Source organism: Lissotriton helveticus, chromosome 4_2, assembly GCF_964261635.1.
Source record: "Lissotriton helveticus chromosome 4_2, aLisHel1.1, whole genome shotgun sequence".
NCBI lineage: Eukaryota > Metazoa > Chordata > Amphibia > Caudata > Salamandridae > Lissotriton > Lissotriton helveticus.
The window spans coordinates 137090599-137115392 of NC_136064.1; the positions used below are offsets into that span (position 1 = coordinate 137090599).

The following is a 24794-nucleotide window of genomic DNA, read 5'->3' on the forward strand; positions in this document are numbered from 1 at the left end:
TGGCCTGCCCGCTTGATGCCATGCTACCCCCTTGGAGATTTGGGCAACCCCCATTTCTTACATTGGTGGCAAGCGGTGGGATAGGACTTGTGTTTGCGCAGTACCACAGTGGCCACAGGTTACATCACAAGTAGAGCCTTGTGGTGGGGATTATTGTTTGGAAGATTGTTTGCTAAATTGCTTCCTCCTGAAGAGTGTTCTGAACTGTCCCCCTTGTTCCACTGGGAGGGTGTGTCCCGGGTGTACCTCGCCACGATGGGGTTGATTTACCAGGAAGTGGAACTGATGGAGTACACCGAACAGGAGGTGATAGACTTCCTCCTGGAGAGAGGGATACCCCCAGTAGGGAACATTAGGAGGAATTTGTTTCTCTATGAGGCCCTCAAGAGGGGAGAGCCCTTGGAGATTGGTGGGGACTTATCTGACTACCCTCCCGAGGTTTTGAAGGGTCAGTGGGTTAGAGACCAGAGAGAGGGCTCCCCATCCAGAACCCTGGGAGGTAATTACTCCGATGAGGAGGAGGAAGAATTTGAGAGGGCGGAGATGCCAGGAGCTGATGAGGACACTGTAGATAGGGAGTCCAGCACTGGGTCCAGCCCCGGGGCCACAGCCCAATCCCTTTCCCTGTCCCCAGAAGAGTGGGTAGATAGGAGGGAAGAGAGGGAGTATCAGCTGGCGCTGGCAAAGCTCAGGCATGCCGAGGGCTTAGCGCAGCTGAGGGTGGAAGAGCAGCGACTAGAGACTGAAAAAGTCCTAGCCCAGGAGAGGATGGCGGAGGCGTAAAGGGCCTTCACCAGAGAGAGATCAGCTCAGGTGGGTAGGTTGTCCCCTGAGAGTGGTTTCAGGAGTCTGGATTCACCGTGGAGGGTGGGATTCAGTGGTGGCAGCGAGTGTAGGTCCAGTGCAAGGAGTCCCACTCCCGAAGCCCAAGAGACTGTGCCTGATTCCCCGGAAGAGGAGGACGGGTTAGTGTTTAGGGGCAGGGGAAAGCTGTTCCATCAGTCCTGGGGAGAGTTCGAGGAGGAGTGTTGGACTGTACTGGAGGATTGGGTGGTGAGGAGAGCAGTGGAGGATTGGGAAGGGCTGTGCCATGCCGTTATCCGGGAGCACATGCTGAGGAGTTGTTTCCCAAGACTGCATCACCATCTGGTGCGGTGTGGGTTCTCAGACCCCAGGGAACTTGCACGGGAGGCAGACCTCTAGGTAAGTGCCAGAGCGTCTGGGAAGGCTGAGGGGAGTGATCCTGAAGGGAGTGAGACGGGGGGTGTCCCGAGGTGCCCCAGCTGTGGTCACCGGGCCTGGAGTGTTCTTTAAGAGAACCCCAGGATGGGAGACTAGGCTGTCCCGATGTGTCATCCAGAGGAAGGGATCCCCTCATGTCAGGAGGACCCGGAGCATCAATAATCGGAGCTCCAGTGGTTCGGGGGTCTGACCAGTCACAGGGTTTAGATCCTGGACTGGGGTTCCAGGTTAAGGGGTTGCCTGACCTGGAGGGTGGGGTACCTGTAATTCAGGTCCCTACCAATTTGACTCCCAGGGGTACTACTCCCAGTGGGAGGGTGCGGAACTCTGGGAGGGGGTGCAGAGGGAGGAAGGTCTCTTCTCTGTCACCAGCTCAGCCACAGGGCGCAGATCCTGGGTTGGGTGGCCAGGGACAGGGGTTGCCTGCCCTGGTGGGAGGGACCTCTGTAACCAGAGTCCCCCCGGAAGTGACTCCCAGGGGTACTTCTCCGGGTAGGAGGGTGCGGAACTCTGGGAGGGGGTGCAGGGAGAGGGAGGACTCGCCCCTGTCACCAGTTCAGCCTGTGGGTTTCGACTCCAGGTTGGGGAGAGAGTTGTGTGAGGGTGTCCCCAGGCGTAGGAGATGGAGGAACCCTAGGAGGAGAAGTAGGGGGAGGAGAGCCTCGCCCCTAAGGGCTGGTCAGTCTGAGGGTGTAGACCCCAGATGGGTGGACCAGTGGCAATTTGGAGAGAAGAGAGTGGTCCAGGAGAATTACAAGCCTGAGGCTAGAGCCTCCCACTCTAGGAAGGAAAAACATCCCACTAGGGAACACCAGTGGGGTGGTTTTGTTGGTGAAGGGAGGGTTGCGAGAGAGAACCATTGGGTTCCAGAGTGGAGGAGAAACTGCAGGTGCTCCTGTAGTTGCAGGCCTGCGTCCACCTTTTTCCGCCCCAAGCAGGGAAGCCCATCAAGGCATTGATCGGTGTACCCTGGCTTTTGGCTGGGGGGGAGTCATGTTGGACTTGGCCTTTTTCCCCCAAAATTTTTTGCTTTTGACCCCCTTATCTAGACTGTCTCCCCCATGGGATTAAACCTGTATAGGCCATGAGTGGTGTGAGACCCCTTGTGAAAAATGTAATTACATGAAATAATGTGAGCACTTGTAAAATCCCCCATTTTAAAACTGCACCTGACTGAAATGTAGTGTTTTTAAAATGGATGCCATGGCCCTGGGTTTTGCCACTGGACTGACATAGGTCAGCGGACTAGATAATATTACCCAGCTACCCCTAGCTTTTGGAGGGAAAGCCTGGCACCCAGGGTGCTCACCCCCTCCCCTAGAACCAGTTTAGGCTAGATGTGCCAACATTCTAGAAGGTCCTGGCACTGCCTGGGAGGAGGGTATAAATAGGGAGAAGTGTCACCAGAGAGTCAGTCAGCGCTGGGACCAAGAAGGGAGGGGATCTACTGTGAGGTGCTACCGCCACATGGGCCTGTGAGCTGGGCCCTGCACCCTTATAAACCCCCCCGCTGCTGTCCCCATGGGCCCCTGACAAGGGAGGGCCCCTTCCCTGGTCACTGACGTTGGATGGACCGGGAACCACGCCAGCACTGCGTGAAGAAGCGCCCAGGAGGTGAGGAGTGTACCCCTGAGGAGGACTGTGGGACTGTTCACCCTCCCCCCTGTGAGGTGTGCTGCAGTAGTGCTGTTTTGGGGAGGTTGATTCCCCCAAGGAAGCGGTGGCCCCTCTGGAAGTGCTGGGCTGTGAGATGCCTATGGTGAAAGGCTGCGGACAGCTGACTGGCGTAAACTGCCGTATCGCCCCATAAGCGCTGGATGTCTAAAGGCTGTTGCTGCCTGTGGAGCTGCCTGGGGAGGATGGTGCCCCCAAGGGACTGTGCCCTGTGATTGGTGTGGCCCCCGAAGTGCTGTTGGTTCTGAGGACTGTGTGGGCTGAGGGAGGAGCTGTCCTCTGAGAAAAGCGCCCCGGTCTCGGTGGAGAATAGCGACAGAAAGATAATTAATTAAAAGGGAGCCTACCCCTTATTGCCGCCGATTTCACCGCCGCAGCCCGAGGAGTGTTGGCGCTGCCTTGCGCCCGTCGTAAATTGGTGAAAATCACCACCGCGGCCCGGCACCGCCTTTCAGGGACCCCCACCGTTGTGAATACCGTTGCGGCGGCCCCCGGTGTGAGGAGAGGGCCGCCGAAGTGAAGAAAGGGCCGCGCTAGGCCCTGAGGCCGGCGGATCCCCTATCACGTGACGGAGGCCCGGCCGCGTCATCGGCCCGCCCCCGCCGCGCACGGATTGGCCTACGCGGCCGTGACCTTTTTAAGGCCGCGCAGGGATTGGCTGACGGCCGGGAAGGCCAGGAGAAGGGGATTCGAAGCCCCGGGTCCCCGTGAGGTCGGAGGGGGACCCGGGTGAAGTTTGGTTGCAGGGCCCCCGTGCCAACGAGGGAGCCCCGAGTGAAGCGACCGGAGCGGGAGGCCACCCTGCCGGTCTGTGCCCCGAGGGAGAAGGTCCGGTGAGGTAGGCGGGGCCGGGGCGCACTGTCGGTGCCAGCCCCACTTCCCGACCTGAAGCGCCCGGAGGAGAGCAGCTGTGAGGCTCCCGTGAGGACCTGAGGAGCCCCGATTGAGCCGCCCAGACCTCCGGTGAGGAGGAGGAGTCGGGTGATTCCCCCAGAGGGGAGAAAAGTTCCCTTCGCGTGTGCCACGTCAGGGGGCCTCGAGGCACATTGTCGGTGCCTGCCCCCACCGCAAAGGAGGTCCTGGACAGCCGGTGAGTGTGGGCAACGGGGCACAGGGTCGGTGCTCGCCCCCCCCCCCCCCCCGGAGACATTGTAATTGAGCTCGTAGGCCCTAATTACGCCAGGGCCCCCGTGAGAAGTACCAGCAGGATTGCCAGGCATCTGAACTGGGCTACGACATTTGTTAATCCCTGCCTGGGGTGACCAGGTGAATGCCAGCTAGTGTAGGCCCTGGGATTTGTGTTAGTGTGGCAAGGCAGTGCTTCCGCTGAATTCCGCACCCAGTGTGTCAGTGTGTTTATGACCTAAGGGCACCCCCCCATATAGGTTGGCTTGAATGAGCCGGGAGGGAACAGATGCCTAGGGGGCCTTCATTAGATGATGCACCAGTGGGTAGGATTAGGCTCATGCGTATGGTTTAATACCTGCCAATGCTCTATAATGTGTATGCCTAATGTTCATGAAGAGAGTTGGCTGTGGTGTACACCCTGATGTCTTATGCTTATAGTGATGCCAACGTTCTGCCTGATGTTGATACCCCAAGGTTGTTGGTAGAGGGAGCCTAGCTATTTCCTTACAGGTGTTCCTGATATATAAGGAGGGCTCCTACCTGATATCTATGCTGGGCGATGTATGTTCCGCCTAGGTTGGTCCATGGGTTGGCCTGATGTTATTCCAGGCCCTTGTTATGTACCAGATTGATGGGCCAGTGTGACGGAGGGGCCGGGGAAGGAAGGACTCAACTCAAAACGTGTAGTCCACAAGCTCTTTATTACTAACAGAAAGGGCTTGACCCGGGGCAATGTCTCTATCCACTCAAGGGTTCCTTATATCCTGTAAGACGGCTTCTCCAGACAAGATGCACAGCAGGGTCCCTTTGTCTCTCTTCCTGAGGCTCCACGGCTCCGGATATAGACAGGGAGGAAAGAGACACAGGAGAGCCTCGTTAGTGGCGTGGTCAGGGGACACGTATGAAAGAGGGGAAGGGAAAGTGAGGGATCACCAGGTTCCACCACCGTGTGTACAGCTTCGCTACTAGCAGTGCGTGCAGGGCCCCGTGGCTACCCTCGTTCTATCCAGTCCCACCCCGTGCAGTGAACAACCCCTGTAGACGCCCTCGTACCTTGGCCAGCCACACTTCTCCCCTGGAAGCGTGGCAGGGCGGCTCGTGGGTCCGGTGGCCTCCTGGCTTGTCGCGTCTCTCCTTCAGTGTAACCGGCGATGTGTCTTCACTCCGTCCGTTTTCCTCTATGTCTGCGTCCTCCTCGCGGGTCGGCGTCTTCCCGTCAGGCAGCGCGCCAGGGTACATGTCCAGCACTTCCTTATTCTCCGCAGGCCCTGCTGATTGGTCTGTTGGTGATGACGATGACGCACCGGATAGGCTGACCGGTGGAAGAGACAGGGGACTCCCCCCTGACGTCAGAGCGGGGAGGGCTAACAGCGTAGGCAGCGAAGGAAACTCGGAGCCGCTCCAAGCCACATCAAGGGGATCCTGCGGACGGGGCGGAAACGGACACAAGTTAGAAGGTACGTCCCGCCCGTCCAAGTCAGGGGACACGGCCTCGTGACAGCCAGATAGGCTGATTTATTGCAGATGTTCCTGCCCATGTTATGCCGTGATGCCCTAATGTTTTCTTTCCCTAACAGGGGTTGGGTTGGTGTTAATGTGCATGATGGTTAACTATGCTAATGTAGAACTTTTGCATTTACAGCCTTCCCTGTAGGATGAGAGTCTGAGTTGGCCCCGCCAGATTGGGCTCCAGAACTAATGACATTTTGAATCCATTTTTTTTTCCCTTACAGCATGGACTACTTCCTATGTACATAATTCCCCCCCTTTATATACTTGGCTCTGGCGCCATTGGGCGTCTTGTGTGACACTACTGTTTTGCATTCTTTTGCCTTGCAGGTTGGAAACCCTACTAAACGACGTATCTTTTTCCAACTCAAACTGGTGTCCTGCCTCTTTTGTGGTGTGCCTGGTGTGTTGACTGTGGGTATTGCGTGAATGCTTCGCATGTCCTCGAAGTTTGGCCTGCCCGCTTGATGCCATACTACCCCCTTGGAGATTTGGGCAACCCCCATTTCTTACAGTGTCACTTAATAAGCAGCCTAATTGCTGTCTTCAGACCATTAATGTAGATACTTTGTAGGTCCCATTAGTTGTTATGGATGTAAGCAGGTATTAGAACCCTTCCATAGATCTAAAGGGAAAGGGACACCCAAGACGATAACTGGTGGACTCATAAATGCACGTTCCATGTGTAAGAATGCACTACACGTGCATGACCTGATAGTGGAGGGTGAGCTTTACTGTCTGTTTGTCACCGAGACGTGGCTAAGAGAATGGTCTAATCCCGACATCGTACACGCCCACCCACCTGGTTTCTTAATCCAGAGGTTGAACAGACCAGGTCAGCGTGGTGGAGGCTTGGCGATTATTTTCCGAGACTCTATGACATGTATGATTACGGAGCTAGCGGATATCAAAGGAGCAGAAAGTCTGGGTGTTTGCCTTCAGGTCCACGTTTCCTTTACTTTTGCTGGAGTTTGGTATACCGCCCACCAGGTCCGCCCACTCAGTTTTTGGAAAGTGTGGGGGAAGTACTTAGTAACCTGACCCTCAAGTGTTCCAATTTTACACTACTGGGGGACCTGAATCTTCATCTGGACAATATTACTGATCAGAGTGTAATGTGTTTCAGAGATATAATACATGTCCTTGGATTAACCATCCGAACTTTAGACCCTGCCCACAAAGCGGGCCATATTTTGGACTGCATTAGCTCCAACTTAGAGACTATGAAAGTAGAGCCCCCCCTGACTCAAATCTGGTCAGATCATAAATGTATTGCATTCAGCATCATAGTAGATAGTAGTGCGGCAATAAAAACGAATGTTCAAAGTAACAGGAGGCATACGCCATGTTGGGGTAAAATTATATATCCCCGGACTTTTTCAGATGGGTGAAAGAGAGTAAACCCATCCTGACAGGCAACACATCTATAGACTACCAGGGGTTTGGAGAATGGATCAGTGTCATAGGGAAAAAGACTAAATCCATAGGTGCAGAGATAAGACCTGGCCATAAGAAGAAATCTGCGCCCTGGTTCTCAAAAACACTAAAAGAAATACACGGGGAAGTCAGAACATTAGAACGCAGTTGGCGTCGCAATTACAATAGCAAAGATCATGATAGGTACAAGACAGCAAGGAGGCACTATCATACCCTGAATAAAAGTGCTAAGGCCAACTTCTATGCGGCCGCTATCGAATCTACAAAAAACAAGCAGAAAGAAATCTTCAAAATTGTGAATAGTTTCTGAAATCCTAAATTCCTGATACAGGATATTCCACCATCCCAGATTCTTTGCGACTCCATAGCTAACTTTTTTGAACAAAAAATTCAGAATCTCACTAAGGAGTTCCCTCCAGCTGAGCAAACTGACACTAAAGAAATGGTTAGGACTAATGCTAATACGGCTTGTTTGAAGGCTTTCTCCCCGATAAGTCTGGAGGATACTCGCCAGGCCATATCTCTAATTAAGTCAGGATCTCCCTTTGATCCGTGTCCCCCGGTTCTGTTATAAGCCATGACAGAGGAGGCAAATCCCATGATCAACGCAATCATTAACTCTTCACTCCTGTCGGGTGATATTCCAGCACAATGGAAAATCGCAGCGGTAAGACCCATCCAGAAGAAGTCACTATCGGACCCTACGACCTTGTCCAACTTGTGCCCCATTTCACTTCTTCCAGCTCTCTGTAAAGTAGCGGAAACATTTGTAAACAGACAGCTCATGGCATTTCTAGAAGGGAATAACATACTTCATCCTAATCAAGCGGGCTTTAGAGCCCAGCATTCTACGGAGTCTGCCCTTCTGTTTACTACGGAAACCATACGAGCTGTCATTGATCAGGGCAAGAAGGCCGTCCTAATCCTTTTGGATCTTTCGGCGGCGTTTGATACGGTGTCCCATGCTATTCTTTTGGACCGTCTGGCAAGTGCGGGCATAGCAGGAACCGCATTAGAGTGGCTTAAGAACTTTTTAACGCATAGGCGTCAAATAATCACGTTGGGCAATTTATGCTCAGAGGAAAAGGCACTTATGACAGGGGTACCACAGGGCTCAAGTTTGAGCCCTACGCTTTTCAATCTTTACATGGTCCCCCTGATCAAGTTAATCTCTTCCTTTGACATCAGCACTATTGCTTATGCTGATGACACGCAGTTGGTCTTAGTCCTGGATAAGGACGTGACGAACGCAGAACAAAACCTCAAAAACTGTCTAGCAGCAACATTTACCTGGATGCAAAATAACCATCTGAAGTGCAACTCCGCTAAAACAGAAATTCTGCCGTTCAGACTTAATAACGCTTTCGCCCCTCAGAAAAGGTGGCCAGAGGATGCTGAAGCACCGCCGAGCACAATTAGTGCAGCACGAAATTTAGGGATCAAATTTGATGATTCCCTATCTTTCAAACAGCAAGCAGAGGCAGTAGCAGGATCTTGTTTCAATATTATAAAGGGGCTAAGGAAATGTTTTGATTTGCTTCCCCTGGCAGCCAGGCGCACGGTGGCAGTTGCATTAATTATATCTAGACTAGATTATTGTAATAGCCTGTATGCAGGATCAAACAAATCGGCCCTTCACAGGCTTCAGATGGTCCAGCATGCGGCCGCTCGCCTGGTACTTAGGTGGCCCAGAAAGTCTTCGGCCTCTGCTGCACTGGATGCCCTCCACTGGCTCCCTATCCATAAACGCAATCTGTTTAAGGTACTAACTATCACCTATAGGGCTTTACACTTGCCGGGCCCGATATATCTCCAAAAAAGCTTTACGAGATATTATCCTCCCCGAAATCTTAGGTCCGCCTCAGCCAACCTACTCACTGTCCCCAAATTCAGACTTTCCACGAACTGAGGAAAATCCCTGGCAGTGATTGGCGCGAGGGTGTGGAATAAACTACCCGACCAGTTGCGCCAGTTCACAACTGAACAAGGTTTCAGGAAAGCCCTTAAAACCTGGATTTACAGCCTGTCAGAACCAGCATGTAAGGCACTCGTGTGAATTCTAATTTCCCTAGGTGGACAGTACAGCCGCGGATCATCAACTCAGCTGGGGGAGACTAAGCGCCAAGATGCTACTTGGAGTGATAGAGCGCTATACAAATGACGCCTCACATCACATCACATCACATAATACTTACAATAATTTGAATACACATCAATTTTAGGCGGACAGTGAATATCATTGAATATCATAAATAATCATATAATGTGAAACCCTAAGGGGTTTATTACAACCCCTTTGAGGGAAGGAACCGCTCGACCCTAGGCCGGCTGTTCCGATATCCCAATTTGGATGCGGCTGCCCATAGGCAGTAGAAGCTTGTGTGGCGGGCAGAATCGACCCGCTGCACAAGGTTCCATTGTAGAATGGAGGTTTGCAAATATCCCTGCAATGTTGAGGGAGGCATTGAAGAGCGCCAGGGGGAAGGGAGTCCTGCTAGGGGCCCCTAATGTCACTTTTTGACAGCCTTTCCATGTCCGAAAGACTAAAATAGAATGGCTGTCGGAACAGCCATCATAATCCTGACGGTTGAACCACCATCATTAAGGGATTATGCTGTCATTCCAATGTACAGACGTGCCTTTTGAGTCCATCAGAAGTGTTGCTGACAGCCCCCCCACCCGATGCCTCCACTTGCCGAATTGTAATGTGGCGGGCGGACCACAGGGGTAGATGTCAGTGGGTCTGACACCGACGTGCCATCGGTTTCTTGCACACCAACATCATAATTAGACCCTAAGTATCGAGTGTGCATACTGACTTCAGGATATAAGGCGGGCTCTGTATATGCCACCTGAGAATCTCTGGCAAATCTCTGACAATTTAGTCTTAGTCCTAACATTACCCTCACTACCCTCGCCCCGTCTGAGCACAACTACCTAAGAAAGGAGTCCAACACTTGCCCATTCTTCTTTTCTCTGAAAATGTTGCAGTTTTACCCTTTGGGGCTTTGAGGAACTATCCAATGTGACCCCAATATTTGAAGGTAACACGACTAGAGGAAGAGGAGCAGATGCTTTACTGTGACCTGATGAGCATGCCCGCTGCATAACGTTGCATATCTGACACAAGCAAACTCCAGGGGCCCCCACCTGGTCTGGGGTTGAGGTGCTAGTGGAAGACTTGCCAGCCAATGGAATTTCAATTCCAATTTTCTTATAAAGCGCCTGGCTACCAAAACACGGGCTTCCCAGCACTAACATGTAACCAGAGTGAGGAAGGCTGAAATCAAGAGAACAAGTAAGCTTTCAGTTGTTTCTCGAAGCTAATCAGGTTATCATGAGATCTTAGACTTAGTGGGAGTGAATTCCAAAGCTTGGGGGCCAAGGATGTAAAGGAACGTTCTCCGCTTCTGGCTTTTTTTTCTTCTTGGTATAGCCAGGAGAGATTGGTTGTTTGATCACAAGTCCCGTGCCTTCTGGTGAGGAGCAAGGAATTGCTTCAGGATATGTGGCCTCTGAACAGGTCTTAGTTTATGAATTATACAAAAAGACAAACTCAATTCTCTTCCTTACATGCGACCAATGAAGGTTGGCCAGCGCCCATCACGCAGAATGAGATTTAGGGATATTCAGCAGGACTCTGGCTGCGGTATTTTGTATCACCTGTAGTTGTCTCGTGGCGAACATAGGACTCCCTAGATAGAGAGAATTACCGTAATCCAAGCGTGACATGATGAGTCCTTGGGTGACAATTCTATGGATGTCAGTTGGGAGCCTTTTCATAGTCTTCCTCAGGGCTCTTACACGTCCATACGTCCAAGTATGATCCAGCCAATTTCTTAGCTTGTGCTGCCATGGTAAGGTTCTTATCAAGTAATATTCCCTGGCTTTGATCTCATCTTTTGGAGCGGAACGCGCATGGGCCGGCGCCGGGCTAAGCCCGGGCAAAGGGCGTGCCGTCTGTGGCCGTCAGAGGCCAAAAGAAGCCGGGTTGGGCCACCGGATTAACATTTGACTGACAAGACAAAGTAAGACTTCGGCACTAACTTTGGATAGCGGTTTGAAAATTATATCTTGTCCATATTGTGTTGGGTGGTGGCTACCGCCGGTTGAGTGACATCTACGTATGCTGCTTTATAAGCAGGAGTCTTCTTATTGTTTATTACTTTAGATAGCGTCTTGTGTTCCGTGAAGTTATGTTAGCAATGACAAAACCAAAGATAGGCTAAGGGAATGGGGTTGTGGGCACCCTGGATGCTTTCTTAGTAAAAGCTACATCTGTAATCATAAACGAAATGAAGTTAACTGAACGTAGGTTGTCACTAGATTCACAATTGCAACAGAGTCGCCATGTTACTACCAGCACTATCAGCACAAACTTAGACGAGGGACAGGTGGAAGGAGGACCACAACTTAATGGGTGCCCCCTGTCGTTGCCAGAGTCTCACAGTATTCAAGAGATTCCGGATTGTCCGATTATAAGAAATAAATCAACTGTAACAACAAGGGTACAAAAAACTAAACAGATAAGTGGGAGTAGCCCCGCCCCATTGGGTAAAAAACGAAAGGGACTAACTAAGAGACCTCGTAAACAGTATATATATCTAAACCCCCAGTAAAGAAGGGCATGCAAGAGACTACGGAGTTAACACCAGATTTAGTGACTGAGAGCCACGATTCTTCATCGATAAATATAACACCTACACAGATTGCACCAATTACACACCAGAGTATGGAGGAAAATTTTTGGACTAAGTTGGAAGTAGTGATGAATGCTCATTTACAAACTATTTTATGTAAATTGTCTGATATCAAAAATCGATTATCATGTATAGAGAGCAAACAATTAAACATCAGTGCACCACAAACCGAATTGAGGTCTGGGTTAAATAGGCAAATGGGCAAAAACAGAAGTGGGGAAACTGCTACATTGGATTGCTCGGGGAAAAGAATGATACAGCCTGGGATCCCTAAGGGTCATATACATCACCTTGTGGATGTAGATAGTTTGACCCAGGAAGGCAATCAAAGTATAAATTCCATGAATAAGAACAAACTACCAGGGACAGGAGACACTCAAAATGAAGGTAGACCAGAAAAGATCCCTGCTATGGAATGTTCCCCATGCCATTTGCCGGTCAATGGTCCAGACTCAATTCTAAACTTGCCACCCCACACTACACCTTACATTGTTGTTCTAGTAAATGTATGCCCATTAACACCAGGGGAAGGGGAAGACTGGCCGTCTCTGAGAAATAAATTGTTGCATTTCATAAATGCCAAGACAGAAATAAATCGTAATGTCCTGTTTTCAGAACTCAAGGTGGCTCGAAGGGTCAGATGGGTTGGACCAAGTGAGAAATCACTGGAGGGGGACTGTATAGTTTTAACCTCTAGGTCCCCAGGGCTGGTGAGAGCCATAATTGATAGGATGTCGGATCAAATCATGGAGAAATCAAAAGTCATCATCCTACCATTGGGGTTCTTTTACCGCCCCCCCTCCCCCACATGGCAACCTAATTCAATAAGAATAGAGTGCCAAAATAAAGTAAATCAGCAACCACAGTGTCCACCATGGTACCACGCAAATCGTTTTGGCCCTTTGAGTACCTTAGCTGAGGTTGATTGACTACAAAGAGGGACCCCCATGAGAATTTATGATGCTGAAGACATGACTGCATCTTCACCATATCACAGGGACATAAATGAGCTCATATTATTTACTGACCCTTTGGGAGAAGATAGTGATTCCCAGTTGTCCCGCAATAAAGATAAAATGCTGGCATTGGCTGTAGACTGTGAGGATAATCAGGACATCATACATGTTGGCCAAATGGGAGAAGGGCTTAGCGTAAGTAAACATCCAGACAAAATAAGTAATCAAACTGATAGATGCACTTTTCGCCTAATCTCGTGGAATGTGGCAGGCATCACACGAAGATTACGGGATGAGGTATGGATGAAATATATTAAATCTTTTGACATCATCTGTCTTCAAGAAACTTGGAGCAGAACTGGCCAAAGTTTGGATGGATATTGTTCATTTATTGTTCACGCTGAACCTTCACAGGCCGGGAGGGCAAAAGGCGGCAAATGACTTCTATTTCGGTTAAAGATAAGTCATTGAAAATAGATAAAATAGTGGCCTCTCCATGGTATCAATTGATTCTGATTACAAATTTGCTTCTTGTCCCTTTGCTTTTAATCAACTGGTATTATAACATTCTTGACACCCAGACTACATCTATTATTGATGGTTTACAGGTTGAAATAGCCAAAGTGACAGAAAGTTTTTCACCTCTGTGTATTATGTGGCTGGGGGATTTTAATTGTACCACATGTCATCAAAGTGGGACCAAGGCTTGTGGTCTACTTGATATAAATGAGCAACCACTTGAACACTTTAAGCACACCACACAGGGAGATGCTTTGAACAACATTATTGTGGTAAATGATCTCTGCATGCTAGACATGTCGACTAGCACACTAACGGTGCCGATACCAACCTTTCAGGAGACTGGGGGACAAATGAGTGTAATTGACTTTGTGTTCATTTCTAGTATGTATGTCCATCTTATTGATGATTTTAAAATAGAAATAAATCCTGCCAGTGACCACAATCCACTTGTCCTAATGTTGAGTACTGTTGTTGACGGGTAACAGTCCTCTGAACAACCGATGAAATATAGCCACTATCATGGTCTTAGATTAAAGTGGGATAGGGTTAATTCAAAAAAATTGGAGGAAACAACTTTCAGAGCCAATCATTCACAAGTGGATACCTGTCTAACGAGTACTTGTGATCCTGAATTGATAGTTTAGAATTTTGAAGCTCTCTGTGAGAGCGTGGCCACATATCTTTTTAAACCTGCCGGGAAGGGCGATACCCGGGACTATAAATGGTTTGATGCTGAATGCTCCGCAGCACAAACATTATTGTAGAAGGTGTTACATGGAGTCCCACGGGATAAGGAAATGGTTAAGAAGGCAAGAAGAAATTATAAAGAAACCATTGATAAAAGGAAATTGGAATTGAAAAAGCAAGCCTGGGATGACCTTGAGAAAGCCTCTGATTTAAGGGACAGTAGGTTATTTTGGGAGGTAATAAATCGTCCCTTCCTTAGTAACGAAAATAGAACCAGGATTGTCCATATAACCGGGGAGACTTGGGAGACTCATTACTCTAGGATCTTTAACCCAAAGGGAGCCACTTTGACAAATGAAGGTGAGAACGAGATTGATTTTAATATTGAGACTGCACAACAACTTAGTCTCTCACTTTCTTTGGGTGAAGTGGAGGGGGCACTGAGAAAAGGTATTCCACTCAAGGCACCAGGTCTTGATGCTGTACCCTTATTTATTTATTTTATTTATTTAATTTGTATAGCGCGTTATAACCACCGGGGTCTCTAAGCGCTGTTTGTCCAGATTACGTAGTGGGGTTCGGTATTTACTTGATCTTAACACAATGCCTAGAGGCTACTCCATGCTTGCTTGAACAATACGGTTTTTAACTTTTTCCTGAAGGATAACAGATTGCATTCCTTCCTTAGTTCTGGGGCCAGTTTGTTCCATAAAGCTGGGAGTGTGTTGGAGAAAGCACGTCCCCCCACCGTGGCCAGTTTAAAACGGGATTGGGACAAGAGGGTAGCGTCCGACGAGCGCAAAGTCCTGCTCGGTGTATATGGGGACAGGCGGGATTTCAAGTATCTTGGTGCATTACCATACAGCGCCTTATGTACGATACACAATCCTTTAAATACAACCCTCTGCCGAATCGGGAGCCAATGTAGCTCCTGCATCAGAGGGGAAGAGTGGGCAGTCCTAGGTTTCTTGTAAATCAGCCGGGCTGCGTCGTTCATAACCCCCTGTAGCATATCCAGCAGCCGCTGGGGTAGACCGATATACAGGGAGTTTCCATAGTCCAGCCTAGCCAGGATTGTGGCTGAAACCATGTATCTCAAGGTGGAAAATGAGAGTAGTGCAGAGATCTTCCTCAATTGTTGCATCAGGCCTATACAGGTGCCCACTACCGTGGTGACTTGTTTCTTCATGGAGAGTTTATCATCCACGTACAAGCCCAAACTTTTGACTGCAGACGCCGGTTCCGGTGGCACACCCAGCTCCACAGGCCAGAATTTCTCACTCCAGGGGTTGCCCGTGATGGAAATAGGCAACACTTCCGTCTTGTCCGGGTTGATTTTTAAGGAATTCTCGGACATCCAATTAACCGTGGCTTTGAGTATGTCCTGCAACCTGGTAGACGCTCCCGGGCCATCATCCAGCCGGATGATTATCTGGGTGTCATCGGCGTAGTTGTATACTAGGCAGTCCATCCTATTCAGGAGCGCAATTAATGGCTGCAAGTAAATATTAAAGAGTAGGGGTGACAGGGCAGAACCCTGTGGAACCCCACAAGTGATGGGAGCAGAGGTGGAAAGGAGATCCCCCAACTGTACTCTTTGTGTCCTGCCCTGCAGGAATGATGTAAGCCATGCATGTGCTGTACCCCTGATACCAAAAGACCTCAACCGCGACAATAGTTGTTCATGACACACGGTATCAAAGGCCGCGGAGAGATCCAGTAGTACCAGGGCGCTCGGTGTTTTTATATCAGCTCGACTCCTCAATTCATCCAGGATTGATAGCATGACTAATTCCGTGCTATGGTTGGCACGGAACCCTGCCTGATTGGACTCCAGCAGGTTGTTGCTCTCTAGATGTCCTGAGAGCAATGCCAGCACATGCTGCTCGATCACCTTAGCCAAAAAAGGCAGCTGGGAAATGGGTCGGAAATTCTTCAAACACTTCGTGTCCGATCCAGGTTTTTTTAGTAGAGGAATCAGGCGAGCCTCTTTGAAAGCTAGAGGGACCTGTCCTGTGTGAAGGGAAGTGTTCAACAGATGCAAAACTTCTTTCTCAATACCTGGCAGTGCCAATTTGAACACATCAGGAGGGCATGGATCAACCTGAGAGCCGGATTTGACTCGGTCCGTAATCGTAAGTAGTTCCTGTTTTGCAATTGGGGAGAACTCAGCTAACGGTATAATATCCGACGGGCAGTATGGTCAGGTGGGCGAGGACAGTCGAAGGGTGTAGTGACAGCAATTTCTCCCAGAATATCGGAGATCTTGTTCACAAAGAAGTCCTGGAACCTCTGGCAATCCTCCTGGGCGAACTCAGTGCTTTGCTCTTTGTTTATCCTGAGCTCAGCCAGGACCCGAAAGATTTCCTTCTGTGGATTTCTAGCTGCAACTATTCTTTCCTCAAAGAAAGCAGCCTTCCTAGTTTGGATGGCTAGTTTGTAAATCGCTAAGGATGAAATATATTCTTTCTTGGCAGTGGCGTCATACTCTTTCCGCCATGCTCGTTCTTTCCTCCTCACCCCACGTTTCATATCCCGTAAGGAGTCATTATACCACGGAGCCCCAGCTCCTCTCTCCACCTTCTTCACCCTACGAAGGGGTGCCACCAAATCAATGGCTCTCCCCAGTCTATGATGAAGGTGTCCACAAAGGGCATCAATATTAGCGTCCTGCTCCTTTACTGGAGGAGACTCTTCCAGGAGATGCACCATTTTCTCCCCATCGATGTTTCTCCACTTCCGGGCCATTTTCCAACCTTCCCCAGGCTTGGACAGGTGGCCGTTCAATAGAATTCTGCCCCTTATTAAAGAGTGGTCAGACCAGGCGCATGGCAAGATCTCTGTAGAGCCCTGGACTGGCATAGTGGTCCAAACTAAATCAAGCACATGTCCCTTCTCGTGTGTCGGTCCCTTCACTTGTTGAGTGAAGTCCAAGGAGGAAATTGCTTCCTCAATCTGTAGCGCTTGCCCTTCTTTAGGGGATTTTTCCCAATGGTAGTTGAAGTCACCGACAACAATCATTTTGTCATATCTCGAACGCAGATCCTGAACCAATCTAATAAAGAGAGCCGGGAATTCTGGCGAGGCCCAAGGCGGTCGGTATACCACCAAAACCACCACACATACCGCCCCCCGCCTGAGTTTAACCCCCATAACCTCTGCGCCCCCCAGGGTTTCGGATAGAAACCTTGCGGTGCGGAGACGGGCCTGATAGAGAAGAGCTACTCCACCTCCTTTCTTAGCTCCCTCCCTATTGAAATGGAGTGCCAGATAGTTATCTGGTAGGGCCGCCACTAAATCCGGCGCCGAACAATCCTCCAACCATGTTTCGGTAAGCGCAAGGGCATCTAGCTCCCCGTCTTCCAGTAGTGAAAAGACCTCCAACTTGTGGCCCTGCAAAGAGCGCGTATTCAACAGGCCATAGTTTAAAACGTGAGCATAGGAGTAGCGCTGCCGCGCTCTTGTGCTCTTAGATGTAATCAGAAGGCCCTCCCGAGCTAACAGATGTATGCAATCCTGATCAAGGTGGGACTTACCCATGTTAAGCTCCAATAATTCACATCTAGAGTAATGCAAATTTGGGCCAGGGGTTCTGGCCCCGGGTCCCGGATGGTCAATGATGGGCAAAGATGGGCTCGCCTCTGGTGAGCCTCCGGCGCGCCTACGGTGCGCCCGCTGCGCGTCATCATGGGGACGTTTAAATAGCACCCAATTGTGCTATGTCTGCAGCAACAGCTAGAACGCCAACAAAAATGGCATCCCTTGCCGGCACTTCCCCTCCCAAGATGGCGCCTAACCCCCAGTCCAACTAACGGGCCGCCGAACAGCGGTGCAGATGACAAATTTTATGTGCAGGTATGTCCTAACAAGCCCACTAATCGCAACAAATCCAAAATGAAGTTTTCCCTTTAAAACGCGCAAATAAAAGCGCACAAGACCGCGCTTCAAGCGCCGCGCATGTGGCACAGTTAAAAATTAAATTCCAGGTCCACAAATTGAATTAAGTATACACAAGTAAGTGGCAGTTATTAGAATTTATAAATCAGCAAGCGCAGCAGCAGAGTGTCAAAAAATGCCTCGCCTACACTGACGCTTACCTTACCCTTGGATCTTTATGAAAATAATCTCGAAGTCTGGGCACCACTGCTGCTTAATGTCTTTAAGGCGATCATTGTGGGCCGCATTCCATCATCTTGGAAAGAGTCAGTAGTTGTGCCAATTTTCAAAAAAGGTGAAAAAAGCGACCCTTGCTGTTATAGGCCAATTTCCTTAATAGACGCCTCTTGCAAGTTAATGGGGAGAGTAATATTGGCCCGCCTGGAAACATGGGCAAATTCCTCTGGCCTTATTGTGGATTCACAGTACGGGTTTAGAAAGGGTAGGGGGACAACGGAACAGTGTCTCAATTTGGCCCTGATCATGGGTAAGTACATGAAGGCCAGGGGTGTTTCTATACACCTGGCCTTCATGGACTTATCCAGTGCCTTCAACACTGTGTGCAGGAGGAAATTGTGGTCACTAATGGAGTCTATGGGGTTTGAGGAACCCTTGGTCACCCTGTTGCGTAGATTGCATGCTGCTACTTCTGTGGCCATTCAATATGGCCCTGGGGGTGAAAAGACAGGGTCTATTCCATCAATCGAAGGTGTCCGTCAGGGCTGTATTCTGGCCCCTTTTTTGTTTTTAGTTTACACAAATGGTTTAGAAAAAGTTTTGCTGGAAAAAGGTTCGGACTTTCCTAAAATAAATGGCAAACAAATAGCTTTATTGTCCTATGCAGACGATACTGTGTTAATGACTTTAACTGCAAATAGTATGCAAACATGCTTGAATGCTTTTAATGAATTTATGCTGGGTTTAGACCTAAAGGTTAATTTTACAAAACCATTCACAATGGTCTACGGCCCAAACGGGACCAAAACCCGTAGATTTGTTGTAGATAATTTGATCATTGAAAAAATCCCAAATTTTAATTATCTGGGAAATCTTTTTAATAAAACCCAGAGTTGGGATCCTCTAATAACAACACGAGTACAAAAGACAACGAGATCGATAGAGGCCCTTTTTCGCTTTGCAAGTAAATTAGGCCAAAAACCAATTGCTGAACTAAAGACACTGTATAAATCTAGATGCTTGCCTGTTGCGACATATGGGATATCATAAATGCACACAATTACAAGTTACGGAGAACAAGTTTTTAAAACGTCTCTTATCAGTTCCGAATAGTTCTCCCAATAATTTTTGTCATTCCGAGTTGGGCTTAGATTTCGTGAGTGATAGTATCCATGTGTCCCCACTGCTCCTATGGGGAAAAATATGGTCCTCAGATGATTTGCAGCTTTCAATAGAAATCCTAAAAGATTGTGTAAATTTGGACCATGCCATGCAGATTCCATGGCTGTGTTAAGTTAAGGAAACCTTTTATAAAATCGGCCTTGGTAATTTCTATGACAACCCAGATTCTATTAAATCAGATACAAAGATTGTGATTAAGAATGCATATCGTAGTATATTGGGTTCGTCCAAATATGATGAACAACCATTATACCAGGCAGTTATATCATAGCACCAATTTTACTTATCTTTTACTACACACACGCAATGGCATTTTTTATTTGACCAGATTTCGGTTAAAGGCACTGCACTTTCTAGTTGCTTTCCCGAAGCAAGGGAGTTGGTGTGAGAGGCTACCCCCTTGCCCATGTGATAATGGAGCCCAACACTGTACTCTGCACTTTGTGCTCTTTTGCACACTCTATAAAGCTCCAAGAGATCGTTTTATTAAACCCGTCCTAAGGGAAATCAGACCGTGTAATTTTAAAGAAGGTTTTAAGCACTTAAGATCATTACAAACTGCTGCTATATGTAGCTCAATGCTTAGTTTCATTAGATCGGCACTTTCAATCAGGAATCGCTATTGATAGTATGGTTCCTGTTTTGATATTTTGTGTTTTTTACCGAAAGCCATTGAAATTCATGGAATTGATAATTTATATGAATACATCTAGTTAAATTGCACTAAGTTTTGGCAGCTACCCTGCAAAATCAAGTGGATTGGTGTGAGAGGCTAGCCCACCTATACATGTGATGTTGTAGTTTGATAATGCACAGTACACTCTACATTTGTTTTCTTGTTTTTTAAAGATGTAATCAAAGCTTGCAAATATAAGTTGGTTGGTGTGAGAGCCTAACCAACTTATATATGTGACGATGTAGTTTGAAAATGCACAGTGCACTTTATATTTGTTCGATTGTGTCTAAAAGAAGCTTTTAAAATGTTCCCGGCAGTCTTTCGATCTTGAATACATTAGGAAGTCTGGAGTAATAGATTGTTATAATTTGTCCGTCTTTCTAATGTAATTTTTATCTTTAGCCCTATTGGATTGATTTTTAAGAATTTTTTATATAATGTTTATTGATAATGTTCTTTTGATATTCTGTGTTTACGTGTTTGAACCTTTGGATATGAAATACCATTTGTGAATTTGTATGTTAAAAAATGTATACTTTTATGATTCTTTTCGAATCAAATAAAGTTATTTATGATGATGATGAGGGGGACTTTCCTATTCCCTCAGTTAGATTTGTTTTTGTTGAGTGAACATACCCACGGTGGGAGAGCCTGGGCTAGCTGGGTTGTGGCTTTCTTTAGTAGTTTGGATCCTACTACTTCGAGACGTTCCCCAAAGAATCATTATCAAGCAAGCTCTTCACAGTACTCTTTAGAGGGAGGGGGACCTGTCCCTGCGACTTTAGGTTTCAGGAAAGAATGCATTATGCTGTAGATTCCCCTCGAGGCCTGTAGCAATCGTGTAATTCTCTCAGCAATGTCTATTAACGTGGCTTTCCTAATAGCATGTCGACACGTCTTCATCCTTTTTGTCAATCTCATCATTTCGCCTCCAATTCCTTTCCTCTCTTTCGCACAGTTTCTTCAGGTCTCTGATTTCTGGTGTGAACCAGGTGACATTTATCCTAGTACAATGAGACTTCAACATTTTCATCGAGCAATGGTGTGGCCGGAACCCATCACCCCTGACCTCTTCAGATCCATCTGATAGGACTATCTTCTCCTCCTTGGAGTATGATGGTTGTCGTGAATGAGGGGTCTCTGAAAGCACAACTGCCTTCACTCATTGCATGGTGAACCGGGGCCAGAAGGAGTGACGGCGGCCGCCCATTCCAGCTCCTCCAGCCTCTATGGTCCACATACGTAGGGAACTCATCTGAAAGGTTAGAGCTGGATACAAAAGGACTACATCCCCTGCATGGCAGGAGCAGGTGCTGGCTCGGCTCCAGCCGGTGTGACCTTCCTGTGACCTGTTGTGGTATTGGGAGCGCCTCCATTTTGTCTCAAGAGCTGAACCAATCCGCTGCCCCCACAGCTTCCCTTCCACTGGAGCAGGTGACCGCGAACAAGCCGTAGGAAGTAATGGGGTGGGAAGACGAGACGGACCGCCACCTGCAGGACGGAAGTCTTCTAATGATGCAACCTGCACCCACCATTCCTATCCTGGAGAGGATTCAATATTCTTTATCCAGAGGAGAAGAGGGACAGAAACTTCACAGACACTGATACCACAAGCAGCTGCTTCAAAGGCTGGAAAGATGCCAAAAAATACTGGACTACAAGAGCTTCTGATAAAGTATTTACTTAAAGTCATAAACATGGGATTTGCCTATCCTCTGTCACCATCATAATCATGTCTGGCATTGAGGCAGCCCAAGTTCTTTCATATAAGGGCTGTTTGGGCCACAAAAAGACTTCATGAGGGGAGGAAGGCTTTTTAAATCAACTAATGTGGAGAGGAAAGTATCAGTGAAGGAGGAAGCGCTCAGCGGTTCATCTCCCTGAGCCACAGAATCCAGCTCCAGATTCTAAACATTTCAGAGGGTAGCGGACTGCAGGCAAGTTGGACAGGAGAAATATTGCAGGGGACAAGACACAAGGTCCTGCTAAAAGGGCTCACACTGGGGCCTCCATTAAGCAGGTCCTGGGTGAGTGCGGGGCACTGGATAGCGGGAGGAGGGAAACGGCAGGAAGAGGGAGGAAACAAGCAGAAAAAGGCAGAACACAGTTCAGAAAAACAAACAGGAAAGGTAACAAAGAGCACAAGAGTGCAAAACAGAGGGCATAAAAACTAGCAAAAAAGGCAAAACCGAGGGTAGAAAAATGAGCAGAAATGCAAAACAGAAAACAGAAAAAAAGCTGAAAAGGCAAATCAGAGGGCTGAAAAACAAGCAGAAAAAGTAAAACAGAGGAGAAGAGAGCAAAACAGATGCCAGAAAAAAAGCAGACGGGCATAACAGAGCAGGAGATGTCAAGGCAGAGGGCAGAAAAATGAACAGAAAGGGCAAGAGGGCAGAAAACAAGCAGTTGAGGCAAAATTGAGGGCGGAAGAACAAGCAAAAAAAGCAAAACAGAGCAGAGGAGGGCAAAAACAAAGGGGAAAACACAACAGAGAAGGGGAAAACAGAGCAGAAAAAGAGCAATAAAAGGGTAAAACCAAGGGCACAAAAACAAGCAAGAAAGGCAAAACAGCAGAAGAGGACAAGACAGAGGGCAGAAAAACGAGCAGAGGAAGGCAAAACAGTGGGTAGAAAAACTAGCAGGAAAGGCAAAACAGCAGACAAGAGCAACACAAAGGGCAAAAAACAACAGAGAATGGGGAAAACAGAGATGAAAAAGAGCAATAAAAGGGTAAAACCGAGGGCACAAAAACAAGCAGGAACGGCAAAAGAGCAGAAGAGGATAAGACAGAGGGCAGTAAAACGAGCAGAGGAAGGCAAAACAGTGGGCAGAAAATTGAGCAGGAAAGGCAAAATAGAGCAAAAGACGACAGGAAACTGAGCAGAAAAGACAAAACAGAGGGCAGTAAAACGAACAGCAAAAAACAAACAAAAAAAGCAAAAACAAAGAAGAAGAGGGCAAAGCCAAGGACAGACAAATAAGCAGAAAATGCAAAACAGTGGGCAGAAAGATTAACAGAAATGGCAAAACAGAGCAAGCAATAAGCAGAGGAGGCACAACAGAGGGGAGCACGTAGACAGGCAACAGAGGGTAGCAGACTGTGGGTAAGCTGAACATGAGAACTGTCGCAGAGGGAGCTGGCACACAAGGACCTGCTGAAGCTGTAAACTCTGTAAACATGACCAACCTCTGTAGGGGAGACAAACTCGACTGGAGCCAGCCCGCTAAAGGTTCAAGAAGCTCAATATGCATAGAGGACTGCATGTCATAAGCCAACTGGTCCGTGACAACATGCATCCCTCAAGAAACATCACCGACAGTTCTATGCCTCTTAACTCCGACATACTAAGGGCCCGGTTATAAGCTGAGCAGAGCCTTACCCCCAAGAGGAGGAACACTGATTATGTCTGGTCCATTCTTAGGACAACATTTAGCCCATGCCCCCCAAAGACCCAAATATACAGTTCTTGGGAAGAGGCCCCTTCACAGACACACTGGACAATCAGATGTGATGACTACTTACTCACCTGAAGAGAGGCCTTCCCGTTTCCACATCTGGCGACTGATCACAGGCAGAGCGTCTTCTATAAACCTCGGTGTAACCTCACTCTTCACAGCCAGACGTTCTGCAGAGAAGCCATCACTCCCCTCTGCCCGCGGACAGTCCTGGTCAGCGGGTGGTGTATATCCATCACCAGTTCTGTACATGGACCCCGGGTCGTACTGAAGATAATGCGGGGGTACCTGCCTTCCCTTCATGCGTTTCTCTTCACACTCACTGTGGTTCTCCTCCTCATCCACCGCTATAATCTCAGATTTAACAAATGCAGACTCTAAGAGGGCGCCATCGATCTGTGGGTGGTCGGCATGGTTCTGGTGGTTCCTCACACCCGGTTTCTCCTCAACCTGTGTTTGCGCCTCAGATTTCACACCCACGGGCTCTGTGGAGGCGCAATCAATCTTCTCGCTTCTCTCAAAGTTTTGGCAAACTTTCAAAGATGGATCATTCCTGGTATCATTGATTTCTTCAAGGTTCTCAGCCACTGAAATCAGTCAGAAAAGAAAGGTTATGAGTCATTTGAGTTATGGGTTTAGATAAAGTCTAGAATATTTAAGAGCTTTGAGCTGGTGCTGCAAACACTGGATTTAACTCAGCATAACAAGATGAAGTCTACTCTGGACAAGACCTAGGTCTTGATTCTGTTGAGGTGTACTGAAATCAGAAGAACCAGACAAGAAATAATGAAGCGACATTCAAAGTTATATGTTGCAAGTTTCTTGTATTTGTATAATGTATAATGTTTATTTAATACTCATGCATACACTTAACTTCAGTTTTAATGAAAACGTTGATATAATGTGCGTAAGCCTACCTATTTTTAGCATGGGCACATGATACTTCTTTACTTTATTAGGTTCAAATATTCCATGTTAAATTTTGGGTATTAGTTTCAACCTTTAGCTCCTCCACAGAACTTATTTTTTCTTGGTGCTCTGTGGCAGAATTTTAAAAGACTACCTCCACCTGTTTTGATTTGATGGAGTAGGTGATGGAGTAGGTGATGGTGTGGGTGATGGAGGAGGTAATGGAGGAGGTAATGGAGGAGGGGACGGAGGAGGGGACGGAGGAGGTGACGGAGGAGGGGACGGAGGAGGTGTTGGAGGAGGTGTTGGAGGAGGTGTTGGAGGAGGTGTTGGAGGAGGTGTTGGAGGAGGTGTTGGAGGAGGTGATGGAGGAGGAGGTGATGGAGGGGTGATGGAGTGGGTGATGGAGGAGGTGATGGTGTGGGTGATGGAGGAGGTAATGGAGGAGGTAATGGAGGAGGTGACGGAGGAGGGGACGGAGGAGGGGACGGAGGAGGTGACGGAGGAGGTGACGGAGGAGGTGACGGAGGAGGTGACGGAGGAGGTGACGGAGGAGGTGACGGAGGAGGTGACGGAGTGGCTGATGGTGGAGGTGGTGGTGGA

At 48.2% G+C, this 24794-nt stretch overlaps 1 protein-coding gene across 1 annotated transcript in view; it reads right to left on the bottom strand.

Moving 5' to 3' along the window:
* The window catches only part of LOC144752257 (uncharacterized), a 65584-nt gene that overhangs the window by 13650 nt on the left and 27140 nt on the right, over window positions 1–24794 (bottom strand). The window contains exon 3 of the mRNA XM_078640265.1: window positions 23354–23869. Within this exon, the coding sequence (XP_078496391.1) occupies window positions 23354–23869 (516 nt within the window). The remainder of the gene's footprint in view (window positions 1–23353; window positions 23870–24794) is intronic.